Genomic DNA, 15276 nt, shown 5'->3' with positions numbered 1-15276 from the left:
GTCCTGTCCCCACAAACCACTGAAAAGAGGCTGGCCAAATCCCTCTTTCTCCCACAATTTTATCCCAGGGACAAAGAAATTTTGGCCATTTGTCTGAGATTCTGGAGTTGTAGCCATGACCAGACTGCCCTGCACCCATTTGTCAGGACTGTACCATCTCCCTGATATGCGTATGTGAGGTCAAAAGCAAAACTAAGACCTTTTAAAGTTTTCATGTCATTGAAATGTGCCATGCTCCACAGTAGTCTGGTAAGTGTGGTAGTGACTTTAGGTATTGCTGTGTCCCTGACCCACCAAGCTTCCACATCCCCAAATGAAGACTTCAACCCCTGTGTTTTCTGCTCAGCGATGAGTGAATAATTTACAAAAAATGGAAGACCTCTAAAGCAGAGAGGGACTAATTCATGAGGATGGTTTCCACAGGATATGGGGGCAGAAGCTCAGATTTGGGGTATAGAGCAGAGCATAGTTTTCACGTGGTTTTCCTGCAGCCTAGAAGAGGAACAGGTACATGGGTCTCATTTCTCCTGTTTAGTGGTTTGTTTTTTTTTTTTTCCATAAATTCATCACTCAAGGAAAGTTTCACCGAAGCTGACATTTTCTAAAGGAAAACCCAGAAAACCACCACTTTGCCACACCTATTGCTAGTGGTTTTTTTAATTTACTATTATTTTATTTTTATTTTTTTTTCTGAAAAATGCCTTTTTAGGAGTAATAGTAATTGCAAATCCTAAAGCATGCTGTCAGCTCCTGGATTTTATTGATCTCTTTTTCATTTTACAGGTCTACTTTGTCGAGGTGTTGCAATGCCCCTGCCTTTCTGTTCACCACCCAGAAGAATACTCCCTTGGGAACTAAACTGAAATATGAAGTGGATACTAGTGGAATCTTCCATATCAACCAAGAAATCTTCAAAATGTTTCCAAAGGTGCCTCATGCCTCTATCCATTGGCAGATTTAACTTCACTTTACTTGCAGCATTAGATTATATCCTATAGCCAAGCATTTAGCAGTAAGCAGTTTGACTTTTCTGCAAACATCATTGCTTATACTTTTAATATGTTTAGTTTTGATACAATATTTCAACTGGTTATCCTATTTTCTAATGGTCATCTAGTCTAGTGTGCAATGTACATACATTTTTCTGCAGAATATTGGCGACCTATCTGCAAAGTGGCTAAAGAAGTAACTTAGTAAAGCTGAATAAAAAAGGCCGTTAGTGAACAGAACTTTTTAAAGCACAATATTCACATAAAATAAATCCAACATTTGGGGTAGATCTGCTTTTTCAGGGCATGATTATTTTATAATTCATATTCACAGTGACTGACTATTTTTATCCTTATTCCTACTTGCAGCTTATCTGTGAACAGGCTGCAGAATTCTCAAATATATCCATCGTAAAGATTATTCAAAACCTTTTCAGCAGATAATCCTTGACCTGAGGGCCAAAGTGCAAATGTTGTAACTGGTGGGTAAATCCCGCTGCACTTTGTGACTGATGTGCAGAAATGGTCTCACGTGACTACTGACTTATCATGAGGCACGTCATGAATTTAAAATGCTGTATTTGGAGGGGATAACTGCAATTTGTCCCTTTCAGAAAGGGAGGAAAATACTCAGTTTGAGTACATGGGATTCTGTCATTAATGTTGACCTGGAGGGTCTAACAACTTCTAATCCATTTGCTCTCTGATCACGACTAAAAGGTAGGGCAGTGCTAAATGTGCACATGGGAAACTAGGGCAGAGCAGGGGAAGGACTCAGATCCAGGAAAGTGCTTTGGCATCTGGAGATGTGCAAAGAATGGGTACATCTACATCCAGGAGCACAGTACTCAAATCCTTGCCTAATTACGCAGATGAATGCATGAAAGACTATAGATTCCTGTTTTCTTTGGCTGGGAGTGACCTGTAGCTGCTGTTGTATCTATCCAAGACTGCCTCGAGGATGCTCTGCAGTGTCTATCACGTGCCAAAGTGCCTTTGGGGTTCACTGGGCAGCAGCTATGGGGCCAAAGCCACACTCTGCCTAGGAGCAGGGCTGCTGCATGGCAAGTGTAGGAGATGCAAGGCTGAAAGCAAGGGAGCAAGAGCATAAGGACCAAAGCATTATGCTGAGACTGAACACCTGGCTTTTGATTCCCTTTCAGAACTGCTGAGGCATTTCATGTTAAGAAATCACTGGATAAAGCAGAGACAACTCTGTCATGCTTCTCTGTTAGATAGGTGCTGCTTTTGTCAAACAGGCATAATTGCATGTGTGCCCTTTTGCCTCATGATTTATGAACGCTACGGGAAGATCCTGGAAATAATCACCTAGAAATGTCACGCCGTTACCACGTCTCTCTGTAGTTTGCAGTATGAAGTTATTGATAAAATATGTATGTACAAAAAAGAGCGCTCTCATGCTTACATAAGTGCATCTCTACATATTTATAAGGTGTAGTGGAGCTCAGTGCTGCATCACAGCCCTCTCACCCCAACAGCCCAGTTCTGCTCTCCGAGATGTGATTTTGACTCTTTCTGGCTTCTGCAGCAGCTGCATATGTGCATACGATGACAGAATTTTGCCTAAAGATTACAGAAAGATGAGTCACATCCGAGTCCTTAAAGATGCCTTACCAAAGGCTCTAGGCACTGCTGGTGGTACAAATGCTGTTTAATAATCATTAATGCTATCAGTACAGGCAGTAGTGGCAAGCACTAAAATTTGGCCTAGGTTCTGATAAGTAGCTCTGATGTGTCGTCTGATTTAGAGGGACCTTCTGGGCTTTACTGGCTGCTCTGGGACTACCTGCAGACTTCTCCAAAGCAGGACATCAGCGCCTGGGCAGCCAGCAGTATGCAGGCAGCTAGGAAGGCGATGCCTTGGGTATGCTGATTTTATAGCTCATGCCCCCGTGTGGAAGTCAGAAGGGAAAGCAGGTTTCTAGATGACTTCTTCCATTATTTAGTCTGGACCAAAAAGAGCTTATTACATTTTTCTTTTTGAGTTAGCGGTTTACAACATCTCTAATTGCACAGAAAACAATCCCGTCTGCTTATGTACACCATGGGCCAGAACCAGTGTCAACTTCCTATGATTAGTGCATCTGCAGCAAGATGCAGCTGCACCAAAAAAAATAAAATAAAAGACTTGTTCCTTCCGTGGTTCAGGAGAATAACTTTCCTTGCTGTGATGTTGCAGGATATGCCATACCACCGCTCCCAGTTTAAGAAATGTGCAGTGGTCGGGAATGGAGGAATTCTGAAGAACAGCAGATGTGGCCGAGAGATTGACAGTGCAGACTTTGTGTTTCGGTAAGCACCATAGCACCATTTTGTTTGTTTGTTTTGCCTGTTTTCTGTTTTAATAACAAATAAAAGATTGCTAAGCTACTCTTTCCCACATGCAAACCTGGGATTTACAAACTGGTTAAGTCTGCTTCTTGCACAAAGTGGTGAGATTTCAAAGAAAACACTTCACTATATGACATTTATTGAAAATTTAGGCTTTGGGGAATTATTTCTCCCTATCCTCATGTAGTTAATCATTGATTTATTGACAAAGCTTAATGTCCTCATTCAGCCTGCCCTGTTACTCAAGTTGTGGGTTTATCCTTCTGTGGACATTAGCCCAGGCGTAGTGTCCTGTGAACATGGCTGTGATTTTCTGGAACAGTTCTGGACCTTTTCTGCATAAGAAGCAGCTTGTCAAGACCTTAACAGCTCCACACCATACATCTCACATGCCTCAGAGGTGTGTTTGTGAAATGGTGCAGTCTCTTTGGATGCAGAGCTCAAGTGCTGCATAATGCGAGTTTTGCTGATCAGTAACGCAGATTCCAGGTTGTGCAGAGACACCCAAGTGACTTTGAAGTTTTGGTGTCTTTACACTGCACTCCCCACTGTATCTGGAGTTACCCTGGTTTTGTATAGTCAGGGTTGTCTTGTTACTTGCATCCCTGGATAACAGAATTTAGCAGTCTTATCATCATCCTTAATATGAAGGAAAGATGTTTTTATTATTCATATGCATGTCTAATCCCTCTCTGAATCCTATTAAGTTCTTTGCTTGGGTCATGGCATATGACAGCTAGCTCACAGATTCATGACCTATTTTGTAGAAAAGAAAATCTTTTTATTTCTCTTAGCCCATTTTCTGACCTTAGGTATATTTTTGTAAGTTTAAAATAACTTCATAAATCAATGAATTTCTCTGATTTCATACCATAAAAATTAGTCCAAATTTTGACTCATTGTATTCTTAATTTGGCATCAAATGAAAAATAATTTTTTACAGGTCCTTCCTTCACTGTTCACTAATTTCATACCCCTTTTCTCTGCCTCCTGTTCCCCCTTTATATTAAACTATTGTCCTAATTCTATTCCATGAAACAGTCTAGGCTTCATACAATCTGCCTCAGTTTAAAAGCCTGCTTTACATTGTATACATTAAATTAGTATGGTAGATTCCTTTTTACTATGTTTGATCACTGCTATTAGTATGATTGAAACGAAAGACACGTTACACTTGGAGATGACAAACTATTGAGTGGAAGTGGAAATATGGGCAGCAAATGTCATCATTTATGTATAAGAACTTTCAGTGGAGGTCCATTCTTACCACTGTTACTCTTTCTCGGACAGTACCACACCTGCTTAAAAAAAAGCAGATGAGATCAGTGCAGAACATAGAAATTGGATTTTTTGGTATCAGGAATTTATTAGAGACTTAAGTAGAACTGAAATATGAATGAGTACATCAGTACTCGTGCAACAAAAAAAATGGTTCACCATCTCCAAAACATATGGGACCAGTGTTATGCTCAAAGCCATGTTAGTGTTTAGGAGCTTAAAGTCTGCTGTCATCAGTTTTAAAGTAGAGCTTATGTTTAAAGACAGGTGTCCTTAGTCCACTTAACAGATCCACTTTCCAGTCTGACACCAGTTCTCCAAACTGTTGGAAATCGCCGTCTTGGTCAGCAACAAAATGATTATTTAAAATAGCAAACACTGCCCATGCTGACATTCAACTATTCCTTCAGGACACCTTTGTATTGTCAGGAACCTTCTGGTCAGCAGCATGCAACTAATATTTTTTTATGAAACAAATTCTGATAGCAATTAATTATACTGCAATAGAATGTATAAAATCCGCAGAAACCAATTGCATTTACCAGTTGTTATTGTCTATCACCATCTACTGGCCAGAGTGGAGATCTGTGATGAAATGTTGGATGCGTGCTGGAATGTGACTATTTTCTTTGCAGGGAAGAATTTTTGGAGTTATACAGTTTATGCAGATTGTATAGTTTTTATAAGGAATTATCACCTTCAACAAATTTAACCTTTCTTAATCCTGATGTGAGTTGACTGTTTAAAAATATTAAAGCAAAATGTTTGAAAACCTTAGTCAAATATAATCTAATGAATATGGTGCACAGTGCTAGGTGGAACTGAGAATGCTAGAGGACTTCAGAAGGATGTTGCATGACCTAGCAGAGAAAAGTGCTGGAAATAACAATGCCCATGAGGAGGACAAGGTGGTTTAAAAAAAAATTGTCTGACCTGATAAAGGAGGACTCTCTGGGAGGTAGATATGAACCTCCTGAGTCTGAGAAGGACTTTGAAGGATTTTTGTGCGTTTGTTTGCTCCACTATACTTGCTCCCTCCCTGGGACAGAGAAATTATCTATTGAGAGCTTGTAACTGCTCTGTAACACTGTGAAAACACTGAGCACTGCTTACCCTACATGCCTTCATGGTTTTCTATTACTCAGCCCTGATCTTCAAAAGTAGTTTGGAAGTGTTTTGGAATTAGGCACAGCAGTAGTTTTGAGATGTGAGGATCTAAACAGTGATGACTTTTATTGTGGCTCATAGATCACTTCAAAAATTTTGAAAATGTCAGCAGATGGCTAACATTAGCTTGAACTGAGGGTAAGACCAGCTGTAAGAACACTTATTTTGCCTCTGACAATGCACGCTGCATTTTTTTTTTTTAAATTGAGTTTCCTATGGAAGTGAAGCTTGTGTGCAAGTGTGTTTTTCAGTAATTTCAGCATCTCTTGAGGTATGCCCTAAATTTTGTAAGGTGACGAATCTAGGTCAAGGCCAGGGTGAGGTCAAGTTTTGCAAATGTTCACGTTTGCTCTTAATAGCTTTGACATCCACTGTCAAATCTGTACAGTCAGAATTGCTGCTCTTACACTGCAGTGGGAGATACTTACAAAGGGAAGAGGAGGGGAAGCAGGTTGTTTTGGATTAATTAGGGACTGGACTGATTTCTCTCTTGTGGAGCATATCCTCTAAATTCTCTTGGGTGTGAAACAAAACATGTTAAACACAATGTTAGAAGTATAGCTTGTGTATTAATTATGGAATACAATTGAGCTGGTGCTGAGGAAGTCCTTCATTTTAGAGGATGATTGTCCTTGGAGCTTCATCCAAATTCTGGCTCTAAATTACCAAAGTAAATAGCTGAATTGCTACTAAGGGAGCAAAATGAGTGAACATTGGCTACATCTGCCAAAAGAGGACAGCTCTGACAGACTTTGGGGAGAACAGAGGTCTTTATACAGCCCCTAAGAACTTGGTACTTTAATGCACAGTCCAGACGTCAATGTGTTTTCATATGATTTTAAATTCTCAAGGTGTTTCTAGATTTGTTGACTGAAAGAAACGCTTAAATCAATTCTACTTTCTAATGCTGAAAAGGTGTAAGGAATTGTTTAACTTTCTCACTATTTTTTTTCCTTTATAGATGCAATTTGCCCCCTATATCTGAGAAATACTTCACAGACGTTGGGGTAAAGACGGACGTTGTGACAGTCAATCCCAGTATAATTACGGAGAGGTCATTTCACTTCTTTGTGTTTTCGTCTCCTATTGCTTTTCCAAATCTACCTTTCATTAAATTCTAACTGTTAAAGAGAATTTTTATCCCAATATTACTTATAAGTGACACTAGGAATCATACATTCCATACAAAGTGAAATTATTTGGAATCAGTAACAACTTAAAAAAATGTGTTAAACATTTAAACCTTCACATTGATAATAGAAAGTGGGAAGCCAATGAACTAAACTCATAACAGCAGAGCCATCCTTCCCCTGGAATTCCTGTGTGGTGCTGGCAAGCCCCAGGAAAATGTTTCGGACTCATTAGGTTGGAATTGACTTGATCCCACCCTAAATGCTTAAATAAACACACATCATCATATGTTTTTACAAAAATGCCAGTTAAACTTTGGAGCCAGGACTGACCAGGTGATTTCAATTTTAAATTCGTTAATACCTTCACACCACCTTGCTGACAGGTTTGGGACCATGGGGCTAATTCCTCTTGACCTTTCTTGGTGGGTGAATGTGTTTAATTTTTTCATAATTTTCTTGCACTGCAGTTTTCTTTTAGATGTTACAGTTAGAAATTCTAATTTAGAAATGTTTTTCCTCTGCTTTGGTGTTTGCCAGTTTTTTGAACTGTTCTGCACTGCATAGTGCATTATACAGTTGACCAAGCCTTGGAAAAATTACATACTTCTCATAATAAAAGGAGAAATGAGACATAATCAGAAATGTCTACGAAGTTCATCCACTGTAATATTGTCAAAAAAGGGGAGAATATATATATATATATTTTATCCCCTGCATTTTGCCCTACATTTCATACTGATGTTTTAGCTACAGGTCTAAATATATTGCCCTTGTTAATTGAAACATTATTTCAATTATCTCTGTATCAGAAATTTTTCAGTAAAAGCCCGCTGTGGATTTCTTATCTGCTGGTCCAAACTGAGACTGTATTGGTTTGACTGTTGCTTGCATCCTTTTCCCTGTAGATTTCATAGGCTGGAGAAGTGGAGGAAGCCTTTCTATGATGTGCTCCAGGTCTATGAAAACGCCTCTGTGCTGCTGCCGGCTTTCTACAACACCCGCAACACAGACGTCTCAATCCGGGTCAAATATGTCCTGGATGATTTTGAATCTCAGCAAGCTGTTTACTACTTTCATCCCCAGTATCTCATCAATGTCTCACGCTACTGGCTTGGCCAAGGAGTGCGGGCCAAGCGGATTAGCACGGGACTGATCCTGGTGACTGCTGCCCTGGAGCTCTGTGAAGAGGTCCACCTCTTTGGCTTTTGGGCCTTCCCCATGAACCCCTCAGGGATTTTTATAACTCACCACTACTATGACAATGTGAAACCTCGCCCTGGTTTTCATGCTATGCCTTCAGAAATCTTCAACTTTCTTCACATGCATAGCAAGGGGATCCTGCGGGTTCATACAGGGACCTGTAGCTGCTGTTGACAAAGACACTTCTTCGTCTGATGCAACAGTGCAACAGGAACTCAAAACCCCTGTACGGTGTAGGAGGTTTTATTACACCCTGAGATTATGCAATAATTGTTTGATATAAATTTCCTCAAGGCATTGCATCCCATAGGATCTAGGATACCAGCATCCTTCCTGCTAGCAGAGTTGGGTCCGTAACAGTGTGGGTGAAGCAGAACTCCTCTGCCCCAGGGTATGCGCTACCCTGGAAAACAAGTTGGATAAGAAGCACATTTCCAATAGGTTTAGAGATATACAGAGCACATAAATATAGTTATCATTTCACTATGAAGAAAAGCACCAAACTTTTGAGGAGAATCAGTGGTGGAGAATTTTAGCATACTATATGACTTTACATAGGTTTCTGAGTCGAGTACCTTGGGGCATTGCCAGATTTTATTGAAAGCACTGTTCTCTGGCATTTGGGTTTTTGAAAATATTCTTTAGCATTATAGTTTTAAGGGCAATTGTATAACTTGAGGTCTTTGTTCTGTAATGTCACAAAGTATTGGTGAAAAATAGCAGATAGATTTGATAGGAACAAACAAGGTCACTTTATGAAATTATTCAGCTGGGATAGAAGAGAATGTTAAGCTCCCATTCTCTGCAACAGGTAACTGTGTTGATCATGATGTCTAATTGTTTTAGAGCTTCTTTCTTCTTCTTTCCTGTGACTTACATTTCTGTTCTTCTCTGTTGATAATGTTTTCTTTCTCATTGCCTGTAATGCTTTCCTTCTCGCTAACGTATGTGCAACGTGTGCACTTTCTCCTACAGTGACCATTGCAGCTTCAGTTTGAAGCCTTTACTGAAGAAATGTGATTCTTCACACTTCTGCAACCTTTTCTTGGGCTAAATGACAAGGAGATTACGCTGGTTAGATGTTCTGGGTTGATTTTTGGTTCAAATATCACAGCATTGGATAGAAAAAGCATTTCCTCTTCAATTTTATTAAAGACTTTGTGAGAGAATCTGATGTTGATCTGCTGTTGTGCAGGTTGAGTTAAATATTTTCAGGTATCTGTGATAAGTACTTGCAGGACATGAAGTTAAAAGGCAAAGAAGATACTTTGTGGCTTGGAGTATGATGCTTATTTTAAAATTATGCATTTCAAGACCTCAGGTGTCTTAATGTGGCGTTTGTTTGTGTTGAGAATGTTACTAGGATGATAAAAGGGCTGGTGTATTCTATAAAAGGTTACCAATGTAACTCAGTTATGTCAAGCTTGATTTTCCACCTGATACAGTTAAACTGGCAAAATCCTGACTCAGAAGAGATGCCACATGCTGCCAGAGTTTATTTTGGCTGCTGAACCACAGTGTAGTAGGCTGCTGGCATATGCCCTTTGATATCGGTATAACTACGTACACAGGATGGTGAGGTTTGCTGTTTCAGCTGTGCTGGCATAATTAAAATGAGCAGAGTTTCCTCGTGTAACTTGTTAGTTTGAAGCACTTGGGCTGTTGTCCAGTGCCTTGTCTTGTCTTATTTAAATTACAAGGATTTGGGGTTTAAAGTGCTCATCCTCTGTGAGGGATGCTTTTCTGTTTTGGGTGGGTGTTTGAATCCAAAAAGGACTTGGATTTTGATTTTGTAATGCATGAATGCACAAAGCTTCTTTTAAAAGCCTCTGCGCTGTGCTGAGAGGTCTAGAAATTGCTCACACTAGAGATAAAGTGATCTAAAAGGGAGTGAAGCACGATGGTCACCGTTTCAAAAGTCCCTACTGACCAGCAGTGTCTGGGATGGTATGCAAGAGTCTGTATTTCTTTTACACTAGACTCCAGAGGTCTGATTACTTTAAAAGCAAGCCATGTTCTTGGTAAAAGAGTCAGAGCTCACTTGGGAAATACCAGCCAGGAGTAGGTGAAGGGCCTGTGCTTAAGCTTTATGTATTTGCGTTGTGCTTTTGGTCTTGTTGTGCTGTGTGTTGGTGAGCACCACCTCCTATCAGCTAGCTGTGAGCTGTGCAGCGCGCTGAGGATGCATTTGTAGATGAAATGGTTTCCTTGATTTAATATGCAAAAGAGATCTTTGTCTTTGCTGTGTTTTGTAAATTAATGTGAAAAGGGCTTTGATAATGAAGTGCTGTAACAGAAGTGCTGTGTAGGGAGCAACGTGACCCGTAGGTTGGCCATTTTGCTGTGTATTAAGCTTTATGATAACAGGAATGATGCTGAAGCTGGTACGTAGAGCCCTTACTTCTTACTCTTCCTGAGTAAGGGTCTGGTAGTGTCTTCAGTATTGCTTTGCTGCTGCTGCTTTGCTAAGGATATGTTCTTTGGTAAAGGTTTTTCTTCGCTATGTTGATTGAAGCGAACAAAAGCATCTGAAAGGCGTCTGATCCGTTGAAAGAGACACTTCAAAAAGAAGGGAAGGCATTTGAGAAGCGTTGGTATGTTGGAAAATAGCGGTGCAAATCCCTGATTAGTTGCAAAAATCCTTTTGGACTTTTTGGATAGACAAAAGGATAAGCAAAACTGTAATTACGGCTATCCTGTAATTACAGGGACACAGACATTTCCTTTCCTTTGTTTGCTTCATATAAATGAGCAATGTAAATTCACCTAGGCGATACTGTAATAAGTGCAGTTTTACTGTGTTTAGATTTTGATGGGTTACAAGTCTATAACTACTATATTTTTTTAATGATATTAAAAATGTCTGTGCAGGATACTTGCACATGTGCACCAAAGGCCCAATCCTGCAACATTTATCTGAAAAGAGCTCCCATTCAAGTGGATGGGTATTTTATTTGTGTAGGGACTGCAGAAACAGGCCCAGACGTGCCTGTGATGGTGTACATAGGTGTATAATTAGATGTAGGGAGTGATTAGCAAGCCAGAAAGATACTTAAAGAAATATCTATAAAATATGAAGTGCATGTTGCGGCGTGTTTACTTTCTGATTCGCTTTTCAGGTGTTGCTCGAAAACTGGTTGAAAAATGATGGCATTTTTGTCAGAAATGCCGTATGCGGAAGCTTTCAGGTTTTTCTTGGCCTCCTTGCCTCGCAGTGGGCACTGCAAGCTCAGATCCCTGCTGTCCTGTGTGCAGGAGCGAGGGCTGAGGATGGAAATAGTGCCCGGGAGGTTTCAGCTGTGCAGAGTTTGCTTCTTGTGCAATGTCACCGTGGGGTGGCTGAGCCAGCACTGACCAGCCTGAGCTTCTGCCCATCCTGCTGAAATGGACAACGAGAAGGGCTGTTGCAGAAAGAAGGAAGGACCCTCCTTATTTTCTGCCATTAGTAGGTGTTTTTTTTTTTGATGTCAGTAATTTATCTGAGTTTGAGGCTATTTTGTTTCCTTCCTCCCGTATGGTCAAAGCTCCAAATGTTCAATCTTAACCTTTTTTTCCAAAGAACCTGTTCAAAAGCCTGTGCTCTTAGTCATATGGTCTGAGTTTTTGGGTAGACCAGTGTGGAGTCAGGAGTTGGACTCGATGATCCTTATAGGAATCAATCCCCCGATGCAAAAATCTGATCTGTCCAAGAAGAAAGGCTGTCATCTCCCTGGTACCTCATCCTGAGCTCAGGCTGTAATCCCGGCTCTGTTGAGAATATGAGATCTGAGACAGGGAGAGAAAAAATTACAATATTATGGTTTAATCACTGACTCCTGGTAGTATTTATGAGAATCTCTTAAGAAGCTCCTGAGATCTTCATACACTGGCAATGCAAATTCAGTCAGAAAAACATAGCTAGGCCTGCTTCTCCTTGATTGTCAGGTCAGCGGAGGAGGCTTATGAATCCGCCAGTGCTTTCATCAGAGGGAAGGAAGTATTTAGTCAGAGTAGTTCAGCTGCTTGCTTTTGATTTATGGAATCCAACTTTGCTGTCGGACAGAACAGATTAAATAGTGGTAGCTCCATTATAATATTTTAGCATATTTTCTGTGATTGCAATGGAGTTTTCAAAGCTAGTTCAGGAACTGCAAAAGGGGAGCAATGCCCTGGTGTCTTCTTCTGCTGGGACCTCTGGGAGGAGAGCCACCACGGTGAGTAGGTCCGTGATCACCTGGAAAAACCACACGAAGGGAATTTGGGAGATTGCAACCACAGTTCTGGTCCGAGCCTTTAGTGCTGTGGAGTAACACCACAGAGGTGACACATGGAGCTTCACAGCTTGCGATGGCGAGGAGCAGCAACCCCGGTCCCCAACAAAAACTACCCCTGTGCAGGCTCGAAATTGGCAAGAAATTGAAGGTGGTGTTCACTCCAGATGGCTGGATGTGGTCCATGGAGGGGAGCAGCTCTAGGAACAGTCAGCTCTGTGGGGTTTGGTGGATCAGTAGAAGGCCTGAGGCAGTCGTGGTGACATAGCTTCGTGGGCAGGCTGCCCCTGCTCGGCTTGACGTGGCAGGAGGGAGCGAGCTCTGGTTAGCGTGTGAGGCAAGATGGGGAGGATAAAAGATGTGAAATGAGAGGGAATCTGTCCTTTTAAATTGAGGCCTAGTGGCTTGTCAGCAAGGCTGTAATTTTACAAGCTTGGGTAGTGAAAATGGAAAGCTTGGAAATGAACCTTCCCCCTGTCTGGTTTGTATCTCAGCGTGCAGAGAACTTCGGAGCTTTTACACATACGTTGAGAAGGAAATGTTGACGATATTTAGCAATCCCTAGGGGCCAAATTCCCTGGGAAATTCTGGAGTGAGATGAGGTTTCAGGAATAAAGGAGGCAGTATTTATTCTTAGGGACTTTTCCAGAAATCCAGTGAAATCTATGGAAAGTTCAGTGTACTTCAGAGAAAGCCTCCAGAATGGACCCCGGTCGTGGGCAGGAAGAGCAGCCTCTTGTTTCTTACTTGTTTAAGAATACATTTTTAATATATTGTAGATACGGTGCAGTAGCAATACTGTGTTTTTAATGGTGTGTGTCAAGAACAAACTTATCTGGAAGCAGAAATGTTGTGACTGTCACTCTCCCTTCCAGATTTCTGCACTTTCCATCTTTTCAAACTCATCTATGCAAAGCATTTCATCTTGGTAGTGTAAGTCACTGTGTGAGGCCACAGCGAAACCCCCGTACCCAGCTGTATGTGTGTGAATCACATGCCTCAAGAGAAGAGTTCTTTTTTCGGCTTGCTTGGAAATACCAGCATGGAATTCATCAATGACGTGAACGCCGTGAAGGCAGGATTCAGCCCGTTCCCTCTGAGGCCATCACTGTTTGCATTTGGCTTCGCTAGGAAAGCATCGGGTCCAAAGCTTGTAAGGCAAGCCAATAACCTGCATCTCCGAAAACCCACCCTCCCAGACTATAATCATTTTATGTCTTAATGTCATCCCGTCTAGTGTGGGTGAGGCTTCTGGACGTCGCCGTGTTGTCTGCATGGGATCCTAAACCAACAAGCAATTGTACGTAAGTGCTTTTTCAACAAACCTTAGGGGAAACCCGAACGTACGCTAAGTGGGGGAGCCTGAGTCCCAGGCCTGAGCACCTGCAGCGCTCCCCAAAGCCCTCAGCATGAGAAACATCAGAAATGTGGGACTGGGCCGCGGTGGGAAGCTTCAAGAAAGACAGGGCTGCCTCACCGCTTCAAGGACTGAAAGCTGTAAATATGTTACTGACGTGTCTGACTTTCTCTTTAGAAGCCATAAATGTTCTCGGTGTTTGATCTTTGGGTAAGTTGATGTATGTTTTTAACTGTACTAATCACTGTAAAATGTGTTAGCATGTAAAATGGTGACAAATTAAGCCAGCAAAATCAGAAACTGTGTTGGCTAGCTCTTGAAATGTCTGTTTTACCTGGAGCTGTCTGCAGTGGGATGGGCCAAGACACTGAAATGTCTCCGTTGCTCCCTATAGCTTGTGCTGTATGCCCCCCATTTTCACCTGGTGGAAAACAAATACTTTGGAAATGCTGGAGCAAAACTGTGTCTTTGTGCAAAGAGAGCTTGGGCTAGTACAAAAATAAAGCTTGTTCCGTGATTGTTATTTCGGTAAGGCACTGACAGCAGGGGCGGACAAATCCAAGAGGAGTCATGGTAATTTCATGCTGATGTTAATGCCATCGTGTCCATTGAGTCACCTTTCTTTTTTCCATCCTCCACCCTGTAATTCTTGCTTACTGTTTCTGTAGCTGTATTATGGTTGTAATAGAAAGCCTATCAATTGATGTAAGCCATAACTAAAGCAGTAATCAGGGTATCTTTTTTTTTGGGTCTGTGTCACTGTGTTTGAAAGATGATTTAATTCTATTGAATAAACCACTTTAACAGTTTTATGGGAAAGACAATCTTTGTGTCACTTTTCGTGCCTTCAGACTCATATTTTCTGCTGTTCTGTGTCTCTGAACAGGGAGAGCTGGAAGCTCAGCTGGGAGAAATTGGTTCGTATAACTGGGGAACACCACTGCTGAGTTATATGGTGATATAACATCATGTATGTATACAGACACATAAAAGTAAATGCAGGGTTATACGATGATATAAATTGAGAATTTGGTATTTTGATCACTTGATATTCGATGTTAGATACTGGATTGTAGCATACGATACATATGGACACAGTAAGATGATTTATTACAAGGAGTAGCGATCCGTACGCAGACAAGCTGTGAAAAGCCTCTGCAACCCATTGGGTTTGCCTGCTTAACACCTTCCTGATAGCTCTGTCCTTTACTGTCCTCACCTTCACGTGGCGAGCAAACCCATCTCCCTTGGCTCTGAGTGACCTTATGCAGCCACAGCCTTATGAGCTTCTACTTCCATCCACACTCTAAGCATCAGGAGAATTAAAACTCAGTTGTAAAAATATTTGTGGGAATACAGAATAGTAGACCGAACAACCATATGTTTTTGCAATTGGATATTTTCCTGTGGATCTTTATTGTTTCAGATCATAAACTGAAATAGAAGTGGGTGATAGAAATAAGCTGAGCTTGATAATAGCACTCTGCTAAGGAAAATGTACATTCCTTGGAAGATGCAGAGCTGTGGTGAATACTGGAGAAATCAGTTCT

At 41.1% G+C, this 15276-nt stretch overlaps 1 protein-coding gene across 8 annotated transcripts in view; it reads left to right on the top strand.

Annotated features, from left to right (window-relative positions):
* Nucleotides 1-14548, top strand: part of ST8SIA5 (ST8 alpha-N-acetyl-neuraminide alpha-2,8-sialyltransferase 5) — a 76369-nt gene extending 61821 nt beyond the window's left edge. For all 8 annotated transcript variants that reach the window (XM_083818864.1, XM_083818868.1, XM_083818862.1 and 5 more), the window contains 4 exons: nucleotides 784-928; nucleotides 3190-3302; nucleotides 6748-6840; nucleotides 7825-14548. In XM_083818864.1, the coding sequence (XP_083674990.1) occupies nucleotides 784-928; nucleotides 3190-3302; nucleotides 6748-6840; nucleotides 7825-8293 (820 nt within the window). In that variant the 3' untranslated portion in view covers nucleotides 8294-14548. The remainder of the gene's footprint in view (nucleotides 1-783; nucleotides 929-3189; nucleotides 3303-6747; nucleotides 6841-7824) is intronic.
* Nucleotides 14549-15276: the final 728 nt, after the last annotated feature.

The sequence above is a fragment of the Anser anser genome, assembly GCF_964211835.1.
Source record: "Anser anser genome assembly, chromosome: Z".
Classification (NCBI taxonomy): domain Eukaryota; kingdom Metazoa; phylum Chordata; class Aves; order Anseriformes; family Anatidae; genus Anser; species Anser anser.
This window is presented reverse-complemented; position numbering and strand designations above follow the sequence as displayed.